The sequence below is a fragment of the Dicentrarchus labrax genome, unplaced genomic scaffold (genome assembly GCF_905237075.1).
Source record: "Dicentrarchus labrax unplaced genomic scaffold, dlabrax2021, whole genome shotgun sequence".
In the NCBI taxonomy this organism is placed as follows: Eukaryota; Metazoa; Chordata; class Actinopteri; family Moronidae; genus Dicentrarchus; species Dicentrarchus labrax.
In genome coordinates this window covers 13668611-13682366 of record NW_026136722.1, presented here as the reverse complement: position 1 = coordinate 13682366, position 13756 = coordinate 13668611, and the positions used below count along the sequence as shown (strand labels likewise).

At 43.0% G+C, this 13756-nt stretch overlaps 1 protein-coding gene across 8 annotated transcripts; it reads left to right on the top strand.

Moving 5' to 3' along the window:
• The first annotated feature begins 216 nt into the window (after positions 1 to 216).
• ezh1 (enhancer of zeste 1 polycomb repressive complex 2 subunit) lies at positions 217 to 13713 on the top strand. 8 transcript variants are annotated; one of them, XR_007881883.1, is made up of 21 exons: positions 545 to 970; positions 1962 to 2145; positions 2266 to 2391; positions 2983 to 3105; positions 3455 to 3572; positions 3760 to 3984; positions 4575 to 4677; positions 4970 to 5133; positions 5352 to 5443; positions 5555 to 5771; positions 6880 to 7064; positions 9180 to 9271; positions 9815 to 9843; positions 9952 to 10077; positions 11220 to 11398; positions 11534 to 11629; positions 11744 to 11825; positions 11909 to 11992; positions 12074 to 12200; positions 12302 to 12347; positions 12439 to 13713. XR_007881883.1 is itself a non-coding variant. In XM_051387461.1 (21 exons), exons 2-21 carry the CDS (start codon positions 1966 to 1968, stop codon positions 12448 to 12450), a joined length of 2364 nt encoding a protein of 787 aa, XP_051243421.1. In that variant the 5' UTR covers positions 545 to 970; positions 1962 to 1965; the 3' UTR covers positions 12451 to 13713. The 8 variants fall into 8 exon arrangements, 7 of the variants coding, with proteins under 7 accessions (XP_051243419.1, XP_051243421.1, XP_051243424.1 ...); XM_051387461.1 differs by having other exon boundaries at positions 12074 to 12158; XM_051387459.1 differs by lacking the exon at positions 545 to 970 and adding an exon at positions 217 to 374 and having other exon boundaries at positions 12074 to 12158; positions 12302 to 13713.
• Positions 13714 to 13756: the final 43 nt, after the last annotated feature.

Below are 13756 nucleotides of genomic sequence, written 5' to 3'. Positions count from 1 at the left end.
TGTTGATATAGGATGTCGTTTAAGGATTGCTTTGTAAATTGTGGCTTTAAATGATGCTGCTCCTTCCACTCATCAGGTTGGTCATTACCACAAAAATGTTTTCCACTGAAGTTAGGATTTTACGTGGAGTACGTGACAGCATCAGTGGCCCGAGGTCCGTCATCCACCCCTCTCTCTCTCTCTCTCTCTCTCTCTCTCTCTCTCCCAAAACAGAGGCTAAAATGCGTTGAGCTCCCCCTGGAGGTGGAGTGCAGAACAACAGCTGAACTGTTACCCATCCGATAGAACTCCACTGTAGGAGTTTTCAACTATTGATCCTTTTAAATTCTTTCTTTGAGACACTTTATTTTGTCTACACAACCTGCGCAACCGGGGTAATTATTACTATTATCTAAATATGTTTTCCACTTGTGTGTGCCGTCTATTTTATTTGCTATTTCAAAAATCACTATAATATTCCTGCGAGATTGCTTCATTTATTTATTTTACACATTAACACGCCGATCAAAACCCGTATGAGTGTTGTGCCCTCACGCATTTAGATGGCGATCTAGCACTCTGGACAGTTGCATCAGTTCCTGTGTGTGCGTGTAAATGGCTGTGCCGTGGCTGCTCCACGCTACTTTTTATTCCCAGGACGCAGAATAGTCATAAATCCTCCTCTGCTAGGAAAGGCTGTGATCATAATAAAGACGTCACCCTCCTGCTCGGGTTGGCTCAAACCAAGCCAAGTGCGCAGCTATTTGTAAGCTACAACAACAACAACCTCCAGCACCATGCCCATGGATAACGTAGGGATTTCTCTGAGATCCCCTCGCCGTGCGAAGACGATATCTGCGTCAGATCCATAGCAAAGACTGCCTTTAATTGCTCCGGATCTCTCTACTAGAAAAAAAAAAAACAGACAGGGACTTGATCGCGTTGCGGGCTCCTGTCGCAACAAATAGGACGCAAGACTTGGATTTTGAAGGTATTTAACAACTGCGACACTGGATGTAGATGTAGACGTGCACACGCGTCCGCTACAATAACGTGCTGTCATTGTGGTGCTCGGTCGCACGTCTTTAAAGTCTTCCACATTTAAATGGATACTGTGTAGCTACGAGGCTGCAGCTACAGGACGTAGCGCACTTCATAGCTGTGGCTGAAACGTGTGCACGACTCATAGTCCAGGAAAAAAATGCACTAGAGCAGTTTCTCGAGCTCAGTTTTGGCTTTGTACTTATTTCTGATCATGATTTAGCTCAGACAGGGAAGTTGATGTTCACTAATGTGATTATGAAACACAGGAAAACTGTACTACGCACTTTTCTGCTCCGCTTCATATTGCTTTTCTGAAGAGGCACGCCCACTCCTGAGCAATGTGCATTCCCCGTGCTGTAAAATTAATAGAGACTTTAATTATTTGTGTACACATGATGAGTACGTTCGTTCATTATTTGGTGTGTGGCCATCCATGATTAAAAAAGGACCAGCGGCAGTCTCGCCCTAAGCAGTTTAAAGCACCCGTGAGGAAGACATTTTTTTACATTTAATGTCAGTTTTGTTTTGCCAACACAGGGGGGCACTCTTCCAGAGACTTCCAGTAAGGGTGAATGGGGAAGTTTTATGTCTGTGAGAGGCAGAGGGAGAGAGCATGATGTGCTTAGTGTATAGTAATAAAGGGATTGTATGCATATCCCACCTAAACAATCAGCTATGAGCATACTAATACTTAATAGCTGTTTTACTGAGAATTAGCCTATTGTGATGGAACAGGTGATGCAAACAGTGATAACTTCACTAAACGCTCACTATTGAGTCCCACATACACTTTGTAAAGCCTTGTAAGAATATAACTAAGAAAAACTAATATTTTTCCAACAATCATTGTTCTGAAAGTGTTCTCTTGCACTATTTAAACACCTTTTGGGGATATAAAAGCTTAAGTTGATAACAGTATCTACCTTGTCTTTTTAAAGAGTCATGGAAGAAACAGCTTCTGCAGCTCCAGCCCCCACCACCGGTGCTGCTGCACCAACCCCAAGACCTCAGCCTTTCACCTTTGCACCCACCCGCAGTCTGCTAGAGTGGAGACGGAGGGTCAAGTCTGAGTATATGCGCCTTCGCCAGTTGAAACGCCTTAAAAAAGCAGAGGAGGTTAAGGTGGGTCAATTTGATTATTGACAGTTCTGCCTGTGGTTCTATTTACGCATGTGTACTGTATGCATGGTGTGGGAGACTTACAGTATGTGTGACATGCTCTTTGTTCTGTTTTGTTTCTAGACCTTGTTCATGTCCAACAGGCAAAAGATTGAGCAGCAGACAAATCTCCTGAATGCAGAGTGGTCCCGACTCAGGATTCAGTCCATCCCTCTGTCAACTTCTAGTGGAGCTCTACCCAGCAAGAAGGTGTGTGTGTGTGTGTGTGTGTGTGTGTGTGTGTGTGTGTGTGAGAGAGAGAGAGAGAGAGAGAGAGAGAGAGAGAGAGAGAGAGAGAGAGGATTATTTTACTCTAAAGTGAGTAAAATAACAGCCACTGCAATAACTTTACATACCATCCCACCTGCATTGTCCTGCTCTGTCTTTACATTCCTGCTTTGTTAGTAATCCAATCTGTTAATATTGTGTGGATGTGCCGTGAGAAAACTCCTCATGTCCATCATGTAGATTACTCTTCTCCAGCACCAGTGTTCTGCTCTGATTCCCACCTGGCAGTCAGGTGTTACTAAAATATCTCAGGACATAGCTCTCTGCCAGAAATGGATCATATGGCAGCCTAAAAGTGGTCTCTGGCCATGCGGGAACAAGTGAGGGCATGTCAGCATGTGTCTCTTCCCACATGCTGTCAGGATCCCACTTTATTGTGTTTTCTGGGTTTACTTTCGCTGTTGGGGGTCAAGCAGCATGTGGATCCGATTATATAGTTATAAAATAATCCAGTAATGCTGAGGACTGTTCTATTGTCTTGTTAACCCCAACCCACCTCTGGTTTTCTTACAGATGTGTTCAGTGGAGTTTGGCTTCCCAGGATTCAAAGCTCAAGCCATTGCCATGAGACCATTGTCAACAGTGGCAGGAATCCCCTTCATGTACTCCTGGTCACCTCTCCAGCACAATTTCATGGTATGAAACAAACCACATTGTGTTGTGTGTGATGCAGTTTAAGTGTTATTACAACTGATTCCAATTTTGAAAAATTTGTATGTGTTCAATGGATGTGGATATCCCCCAGTTGGATGAAATCAAGAACACATCATCAAAATATTTTTTTCCCCAGTCCATTTGTGTACATTTATTGGGCTGAGAAATGTCCAGAGGCAGCACCATGGGAACATTTTGTGAAATATTGGCTATTAACAGGTCAGTTTAGTTACTTTGACATGTTTGGTCCTTAAAAGCATCACAGGTAGTCGTGTGACATGCAGCATCTGCTGGTTGCGCACCTGTCTTGACAGGGGTTTGTGTTTTTCAGGTGGAGGATGAGACATTCCTTCACAACATCCCATATATGGGCGATGAGGTGCTGGAACAGGACGAGGCCTTCCTGGAGGAACTCATCGACAACTACGATGGTGTCCATGGGGACAGAGGTGTGTGTTGAATGCACGGTCTAGTTAGGATTACTGCATAAATCTGTACTGTACATCACTGCAACATTCACTTGATTATATGCTGATGATGCAGATGATGTCTTCATTTAGCATTTCTGGAAGCCTATGGAAAAGAGAAATATTTAAGCCATTGGCACTTAGCTCTGACATGTCAACTTTGTCCCAGAGGGCGGATTTATCAGTGACGAGGTCTTTAAAGAGCTGGTGGAGGCCTTGAGCCAGTACTCTGACCACGAAGAGGAGGAAGAGGAGGAAGCAACAGCAGCGCCAGAGGTGACGGGAAAGAAGGAGGACGAGAGAGTGATGAGGAGGAGCTCAGTGGAGGGCTCAGAAGAGACCAAATCTGGTACTGTGGCATTCATCAAGAGAAAGAGGAGGAGCACTACTGAGGGTGAGCAAGTCGTCAGCTGTGTGTTTGTGTGTTCAGACTTTGCCATGTGAGAGAACAAGAGGGCTGCAGCATGAACAAGGCTCGTACTGTTCCTGTCATTACACTGTACAGCTGCCACAAGGTCGCCCTGCCACAGCGGCTCTTGCACAGGCATTGTTTACTTTAAAGCTGCCCCTGTGTCCCTGCATGTGTGAGGGAACCTGTTTGTCCATGACACTGATATGGCCCGGCTCTAATTACGGAACTTAATGACCTCTCGTACCAGGCTTTATGGGAAACTAGGCTGTGCACACCTGGCTACACAGTCATTCAGCTACTGGTACACAAACCATCCATGGATGAGGGTCCATGAATAAAAAAAGAAAAAGAATGAACAAAACTACACTGTTTGTATAACTTCACGATTTTCACAGAGAATTGTTTTCAGAACATGTTATTACTAACTGGCCTTGGGCACTGGGAAAACTTCTGTACCATTGCAAAAGAACACATTGCATAAGCTTTATTTGTGAATCTGTATCAAAACCTGATGTGTGGACAAAGCTCAGTTATTTGTATAACCAACTCTGTTTCTCTGTTGTCTCCCAAAGTGAGGGACTTGTCCAGCAGCAAAAAGGCCCCCAGCGATAAGATATTTACAGCCATCGCCTCAATGTTCCCTTACAAGGGCACCACGGAGGAGCTGAAGGAAAAGTAAGAAATGTGCAGTGAAAGTGGGGATCTATGTGCACAATGCTGAACAGGCCGTTGCTTAGTGTTCACCATGGAGACACAAGCTGTCAGGGAGGAAAGTAATAATGGTGGCTCCCTCTCAGGCTCTCTGACTCAAAGGAGCAGTTGCCATCAGCATCTGAAAGAGCTTTACTGAGAAAGAAATATCTACAGTCACCCAGCACCAACGTCAAATGAGCATACTAATACTGGGGCAAAAGAACTGTACAGAGGTGATATATTATTATTAAGAGTCGCCCTGTCACCTTTACAGGTACAAGGACCTATTGGAGCCCCCCAGCCCGGTGAAGCTGCCCCCCCTTTGCACCCCGAACTTGGACGGCCCTTTCGCTAAGTCTGTGCAGCGGGAGCAGTCATTACACTCCTTCCACACGCTCTTCTGCAGACGTTGCTTCAAATACGACTGTTTCCTCCATCGTAATGGCTTTATTATCATTATTATTATTACTTGCTCATTTTAGTTTAGGTTTTTTTGATTTCTTGTGAAATTGTGATAAGTATATTATGATTATACCATGACTTCAAAACTCTTATAGTGCTTGGGTGTTTTATTTACTTATTTGTATACAGTTGCAAGCAAATAATTACCTGATGTACAACATAGAGTCAAAATATGTTTGTTTGCGTTCATAAAGCTTTCCATGCTACACCCAATGTTTACAAGAGGAAAAGTAAGGAGATGCGCATGGAGACTGAACCATGTGGTGTAGACTGCTTCCTGTTACAGGTATGCCAAGCTTACAGTATTTAACCTGTTCTTGCAGTCTATATGCTGTAGTGCATTATATATTTTGTTGTTTACTCTTTGTTGTTCTCCCCCCCCCTTGCTCCTCTGTAGAAAGGGGCTAAAGAGTTTGTGGATCAGAATATGTTACGATCAAAGAGGTCTCGGAGGCGCCGAAGGCAGCAGCGTCCCACCAGTTCCAGTTGTCCTGGACCGTCTGGATCTGCTGAGGAAAGCAAACAGGGCGACAGTGACCATGAAACCACCTCCTCTTCAGGTGGGAGTCTGAGCTCACAGAAACTCGGTTTGGAGCTGCTTTTCAAACCACAAGGTGCTTTGTCTACTCTAGATAGGATGGCTAAGGGAGTTTTTGAAAAGGTTCAGTTTATCTATAAGTTTCTTATTTTGTAGTTTTTATTTATTTATTTATTTCAAATGTAGTGGCTGTCTAGTTTACAGACAGTTAGTTCAATGTGTTCGTGAGTCATTTTCTGACTGAGTAGTTGCATCATTTACCATAACCTTCCCCAAATCCCTCCCTTACTGGAAGGCTGTCTGCCCTGCCTGACTGGAGCCCTTCAGAAAAGTGAAATTTGGCTGAAGATGATAGCTTTCAAGTTATATCCTGCTCTCACCGCTGTCTCCCCTTTTCCATCTCCTCTCAATATCAGCTCTCTCTTGCCAAGCAAAATAAAGCAGCCATTAGTTTTGCATGCTTCAGCCCAAACATAAACACTTTGTTCCCTCCCCCCTCCTCCTACTGTGTTTTTCCTTTTTTTTTTTATTTCTGTTGACATCTTCATGTGGAGAGCAGCAGGAGGGAAATAAGAGCTTTCTCCGCTAGCTCTTTGTCATCCTCTCCTCCCCTGGAGCTCTCAGGTTGTTGTTCATCACCATCAGTGCCTCACTGGAAGTCTCTGTTAGTTTTGGAAACCACTCGTGCTCAGCCAGTGACTCAGCAGACTCTCCTGCACGTGTTGAGATAATGTGGAAAAAACAGATTGTTAAGCAGATTAATAAAGATACTCAGTGCTGGAGCATGTGGCTACAGCAATGCTGCATTCAGCCTGTTGCCAAGCAACATTTGGCTCTCTGCCTTGAGCTGTGGGTGTATGAGCATCAGTCTTGAATATCCAAAAAGCTAAATCAAAGCTCATGGTCCCTTGTGTATGTGTGTATGCATGTACATGCAGATACACAAAAATGGCACCCAGAAATAGCTATGTGTGTGTCAACGTAAGGTTAAATTATGATAACTTGTGTGTGTGCAGATAAATGAAAAGCTGTCAAAAACCTTTTGCCAAGTAATATAAAATGTGTGCAGCTGCAGTTGTGTAGATTGAAACAAACTTTCTGCCAAGAGTAGTTAGTCAGTGATACTGAGGTGTTTTTCTTTTTGTGTGTGTGTGTGTGTGTGTGTGTGTGTGTGTGTGTAACAGAGGGGAATTCGCGGAGCCAGACTCCCACCAAGCTGCATCCAGGGGATGATGACGGAGCGCAGCAGGCGTGCTGTGTGGTCCAGTGGAGCGGGGCAGAGGAGTCACTGTTCAGGGTGCTACACGGCACATACTTCAACAACTTCTGCTCCATCGCTCGCCTCATCGGTACAAAGAACTGCAAGGAGGTGAAACGTCCACACACTTAACAGTTTTCCCATCTCAGCATGTTTCCTCTGGCACCATAAGCAGAAGATGCTGTGCTAACTTAGCTGTATTAATTCACTACGAAAACATTTTAATGTGCTCTTACTCAATAATAATGATTGATGGTAAGCACATAGCAAATTGTGGCTTAGACCTAAACAAATTTTAAAGGACCAGTGTATAGGATTCATTGGCATCTAGCAGCATACTGCAGATTGCAATTATTTGAATGCAACTCAGCCTTCCAAGTATGTAGGAGAAGCTATGGTGGCTGTGAAAATTAGGCCCTATCTAGCGTCAGTGTTTGGTTTGTCCGTTCTGGGCTACAGTAGAAACACAATGGTTCAGCCTCCATGGAAGAGGACTTGCTTTTAAAAAAAAGGCTCATTCTATGGCAACAAAAACAAAACAATTCTTATTTTCAGGTGATTATACACTAATGAAACACATTTATAAGTATTATATTGCATTTATGCCAATAGATCCTCCTAAATGTTACACACTGGACCTTTAAAAGAGTACGATGGACAGTTTCCACATGTTCTTCTTCCTTGTCAAAATCTGTTGCCTTCATTAACTACAATGCAAGTGTTATGCTAGTAGTGGCTAATGGAGCTGCTAACCTCAAGCAGAGATGAGGGGCGTGAATACAGATAGTGCTTGCAGCACTATGAGAGAGAGTGGGCCCCCTTCAACAATGTGTTGGGTGTAGAACAGGCCTTTGTGAGTGTTTCAAGTGACCACCTCAGAAATAAGCCTGTTTTCAAAGAAAAACTAAAATTGGTACCAATTGCTTACTATGCCCTCAAAAAAGTTAACCCATCTCCATCATGATTTTGCCCTCAAGACCAGCAAACAGATTTTGATGTGTAAAATAGGATAACTTCCCCTTTAAAAGGCCAGATGGTGGAATGAGGAAAAGGCTGGAAATAGATGTAACAATTCTGAACACAGAGAAGAGAAAAGTAACACACATAAAACAAGGCCATGAAAAGGGCATGGTGACAAAAAGGAAATAGAAGCAAGACAATTATTTATGAGAAATTAGGTCTTAATTTTAGAGACATAGCACTAAAAGTAAAATTAAGCAATTGTGAGTTGTTAGCTGTATCATCTGTTGTTTACTAGATATATGAGCCATGAAATCTAGTTTTAAATGTTACATTTTTAACTTAATAACTTTTTTGAACTAACTTACTTGAAACTTTCGGAAAGTGATGCATAGTTGTTTTGAAATGATGTAGACAACATACTTTTGTAGCTGATTTCTATTGCGTTTGCGTCAGTTTGAGGGTAACAGCACATCCATCCTGTGCCTGCGGTTTTATGGTGTGGATAATTGGGCTGACTACAGAGAGAATGGCATGTGGCACCATAAACGGGGATGCTTACCAGATGTGACGTCTCTCATATTCTCTCATGATGCCGTCGTTCAGGCTTAGATATTCCGAGACTTATGTCAACTGAGCGTCATGTAGGCTGTGCATAAGAAGAACTGTAGAAAAAATATTACAACTTCTTAATTAGATTACTTTTGAGCGCAAAACACACAGTAAAGAAAAGGTAAAACAAATCTTGGTATAATATCAATACAGCCTTGCCCGTTTACACCCGACCCTTGTAGCGCCAGACCAGCCCAAAGTCAGTATTGGTCTGTCACGGCCCTGCTGGCATCCAGAGGGCCCCGCCCATTGCTTAACTGAGTGGAAATGCTGAAACCAGCTGCATCATTATGTATGTCTGTGTCCTAGGGAAGAGGCCAAATCTGGGTTTTGGCAGCCAGAAGTGGGAGAGAGAGAGAGAGAGAGAGAGAGAGAGAGAGAGAGAGAGAGTGTGTGTGTGTGTGTGTGTGTGTGTGTGTGTGTGTGTGTGTGTGTGTGTGTGTGTGTGTGTGGCCTCTGCAGTCGAGTTTTGATAGCAGAGGATGGAGGGGGCAGGATGTTCTGTGGCGTAATTGCGGCAATGTGCTTTTCAGCTTGAGCGACAAAACATTACACAACATATTTATAATGAAGAAAACAGAATTTCTTCACAGTAGTGTGCATTTGTGATGTATTAGCAGGATGTGTTGTTCATGACATTTTCATTACCCACAGGTGTACGAGTTTGCAGTGAAGGAGGTCCTGATCCATCGTGTTCCTTGTGTTGATGGAGGCATCTCGCCCCAGAAGAAGAAAAGGAAACACAGGCATGATATCGCCAGTTATTCTCCCTCTCTTGCCCACCCTTTGAGTGATGGAAACATGATAATAACATGGCACTCAGTAAAACTTCCCTGAATAGATAAAGGTTCAAATAAATAAATAAATACAGTCATGTGTGTATTCTGCACTGCCATTTGTATTAAGACTACATTTGGTCTTCCTGTCACATATATAATTTTGTCACTTGAAAGTGACTAAACGCAAGTAAACATTCAAACTGTAGCTTCCTCTTGGGTGCATGCTTACATCTGGCACCTGGTTACTGTGAGTCCACACCCTGCATGCTGTTATTGGCTGGGGACTACACACCCACAGCCCAAAGGTTGACGCCTTGAAACGAACAACGAAAATACTTGCATAGAGCAGGATACTCTGCCGATACAGACGCTGCCACTTCCATTGGGTCATTAGTGATGACTGAGAAGGATTATTTGTGTTTAAGTCTATACATAGTTTTTGTAACTGAATAGGTGTTGATCAGTTTCAAGTTAGAGAGTAAACTCTGTCGTGTTTTTTTAATGTGGCAGGTTATGGGCAAAGATTCAGCTAAAGAAAGGTATGTTCATCTTAAAATTAAAATGTCACCGCATGACTACACTATACTCTCTGAAATACAACACAGCTTACTGTGCCAGTCTGAGGGCTTTGTCCTCTGTTGCTCCAGATAACTCATCCAATCAGGTGTACAACTACCAGCCATGTGATCACCCCAACCATCCATGCGACAGCTCCTGCCCGTGTGTGATGACCCAGAATTTCTGTGAGAAGTTCTGCCAGTGCGAGCACGAGTGTGAGTGTCACCTTTCTTACTCACCTGTGAGACCACACTCTACTGTGTGCTTTTTCTTTCTTACAAAAGCAAAAACACATAAGAAGCTTGCTCTGCCTTGTGATGTTAAAAGAAAAAATTGTTTGTCATCACCACATTTTCCACTGAAAGCTCAGTAGCCTCAAAGCCTTATTGCCAGGCCACAATAGAGCAGGGCAGCAGAATGTAAAACGATTCTGCAGTATTCTGGCAGCGGTCAGAGGAGAAACTGTCCTCTGGCGGGGATAGGTGGGTGTCTGTTTTATACAGATCTGCGTTTACAAAGAGGCATTTGCTGCAGCAGCAATGACCCAGAACTGTGTTTTCCGAAATGGCCACATGGTGGAGGAATGCATTTTGTATTTTACCCTCTGGAGAGTTTACAAAAGAGAAAGAGGATAAGACAAAGTAAACATTTTGCTATTGTTTGGAAAAGATGGTTTTGCCTCATTTGTTCATCCGTTGTGGTTCAGTCACCTTCTTTTCCCCCTCCTCCTCACCCGACTGTTGCCTCGCCTTTTCCCGTAGCAGAGAAGAGCCGGGGCCAAACAGGAAGCAGCCCCCGGTTGCACATGTGTGTGCTCTAAAGACTTGGAGAGAAATCAAAGGGATGTGACAGGCTCTGTGCCTGATATACAACACCATCTCCAGCATCAGTATGAGTCAGACAGCTCCAGCTAAACAATGCTTGATGATACAGACACATAAAACCCACACAAGCTTGGAATGGGAGGTTAAAACACAACGACAGAGAAGACAAATGCTGCCTGGAGCTCTTGTTATGGACAGTTTTCCCCAAGCAGAGGCTGCTGGAAAGACATTTCGGTTATTCTTGCCTGATCCAACCGTTCATCTGCCCGGAGGGTGTTATGTTACACCCTGCAAAATTGTATTTCAGCATATCTGCCAGCAGAGGTCCCTGACAGATGAGCTTCTCAGCATTACTCGGCCATTGAGCTGCTGTGCTGCAACAGCATTTTGAAATGGAATTATTTATCAAATCATATAGTGTGTCTGCCAAGTCATATAACGTATTACCTTTCTGCATTGCTGCATGCAGTTTTCTCATGAATGTTCTCAGCATGTCCCCTTTCAGAGTAGCTTTGTGTCTAAATGTTTTCCAGGCCAGAACCGCTTCCCAGGCTGCAGGTGTAAGACACAGTGCAACACTAAACAGTGTCCCTGCTACCTAGCCGTAAGGGAGTGTGACCCAGATCTGTGCATGACCTGCGGTGCTGCAGACCACTGGGACACCAAAGGGGTCTCCTGCAAGAACTGCAGTATCCAGAGAGGCCTAAAGAAGGTACACAAGGACACTTGAAGGTCTAAATGGTTAAATGTTTCAAATCTGATTTTCTGTCATTCTGGAGACAAGTTAGTGGTGTTTAGATCACTCTTATGACTTGTGGTGTCCTAACCTACATCTGACTTCTCTCAGCACCTGCTTTTGGCTCCATCAGATGTTGCCGGGTGGGGCACCTTCATCAAAGAACCTGTTCAGAAGAACGAGTTCATTTCTGAATACTGTGGAGAGGCAAGTCCATGTAGTTCAGTCAGATTTAAATATTTTTATTTATAAACTCTCAACTTGATTGAAGTTTTATACTTAGAGTGTTTATTATTCCTGTGTGTGTGTGTGTATGCACAGCTGATCTCCCAGGATGAGGCAGACCGACGTGGAAGGATCTATGACAAATACATGTCTAGCTTTCTTTTCAACTTGAACAATGGCAAGTATTCCCCAATCCTCCTCTGGCCATAAACATTCCACCATTACAGGATGTTGATCCTTAATACACTCTTTGTCTCTCAGCAGACTTTGTTGTGGATGCCACGCGAAAGGGGAACAAAATCCGCTTTGCAAATCATTCAGTTAATCCTAACTGCTACGCAAAAGGTAAGTCAAAAGTGAATTTAGATCATTTCTGTGTGATGAAAGTAGCCTTGTGTTAGCTGATGTTCATGTGTGCCATTGCAGTGGTAATGGTGAATGGAGACCATCGCATTGGAATCTTTGCCAAACGAGCTATTCTGCAAGGAGAGGAGCTCTTCTTTGACTACAGGTAGAGTCACAGGCCTTTTTGTGACTCTCCATCAGCTTCAAAGTAAAAAAAAAAAAGAACAAAGGCTGCTCTGTATTGTGACTGAATTACTGGTTTCTGCAGATCCTGTATACAAACTAAGACTCTTTTACTTCCTCCCACAGATACAGCCAAGCCGATGCCCTCAAATATGTGGGGATAGAGAGGGAGGTAGACATGACTTAACTATACCTGCTGCCTACCTCCATAACCTGTCCCAAACTCCTCAGCCACCCACTAATGCTTCTGTCCCTCTCTGCAGCATCACATCTAGCTGACGAGTTTCTATGAACAGGCGCTGTCTCTACCCTCTCTGCTGCATTTCCAAAAATAGAAAGTCCCTCCCTGCTGTTTGCAGGTGCTCCTGCTCTGCAGACACTACCACCTCCCTCAGTGACAGCCGTCAACTCTCCCCACCCACCTATCTGCAAGACTGTATACGCCAAGCTTATGAAACTAAACTATTTAAAGTGGAAATACTATTAATTCGTATCGCTTACTGCACCAAGAGGATCACGTTTTGTTTGTTTTTTTTGGTTCCATCTTTTCAAAGCAAAAAGGCCGCGATTACCCATCATACTGTGTGTTACTCTCTCAGCAGTTTCATTACTGTACTTATAGACCGGCTTTTGTTTGACCTCTCAATACGTAACGCAAGCTTTTACATCATACCTTATGATGATCAGTGAAATGCATGTACTGTCTCTTGGATAAACAAACCATTAAACATGTTAGCCACAGCATTAGCTTCAGTCAGCTGCTGCTCTGTGCAGTCACCCAGTATTGTAGTGTGATGTCACACAATGCCTGTTCTTCAGAAAACTTTTGAGGAACAGGTAGGTTTGACAGCTTGGTTTGTTCTTCTATGAACCTTTTCAGCGGCTAGCCACCACCACATCTTTATGGCAAAATAAGTTATTGTGCATTTATATAATTGTTCTGCAAAATAGGCAACCAGACAAGAAACCGACTGACTGAATGTAATCTGTAGATGATGGTGAAGAGATCTCATCCCTCTTTTCATTTTACACATTAATCCATTCTATTGGTACTCTGAGCATTGTACATGCACATCAAACATTTCATCATCATGTTTAAATGATCTTGTAGCCTTCACACATTGTGAGGGAAAGAATAAATTAATAACTAGTCACACAGTAAATGTCTTCCTTTCAAAAAACATGTAAGTGCCAAATGATTCCACACAGAAAAAAGCTGAAACAGTGTGGATGTGTTGCATAATTAACAGAGGTGTGTTAAAGGTAACCTTTACAAGGTTCCAACCATGGGAAAAGCAAAATTATCAGTGTTTGACCAAATATTAAAGTCCCCCACATGTGAATGTAAGATATCATTTACCATCTTTTCTTATTTTTTTTTATATGTCCAGATTTGTTATTCACTCTGTTTTTCATTTATAAAACATTAAAGCCCACTTTGAAATGAGATCTTTCTCAATAGAGATGAACAAAATGGAGTTTACTGCTATGTACAGTGTATGCCTATAAAAATAAAAGTTTAACTTTATACATTAAAACATGCTTGTCTAGTCCTTAACTGTCATTGTGCAAAAATCATCT

Coding starts and splice junctions, on each gene's coding strand:
- ezh1 (XM_051387459.1), top strand. CDS start 1,966: ATGGAAGAAACAGCTTCTGCAGCTCCAGCCCCCACCACCGGTGCTGCT. Junction 2,146..2,265: donor AAAAAGCAGAGGAGGTTAAG/GTGGGTCAATTT, acceptor TTTTGTTTCTAG/ACCTTGTTCATGTCCAACAG. Junction 10,078..11,219: donor CTGCCAGTGCGAGCACGAGT/GTGAGTGTCACC, acceptor AATGTTTTCCAG/GCCAGAACCGCTTCCCAGGC.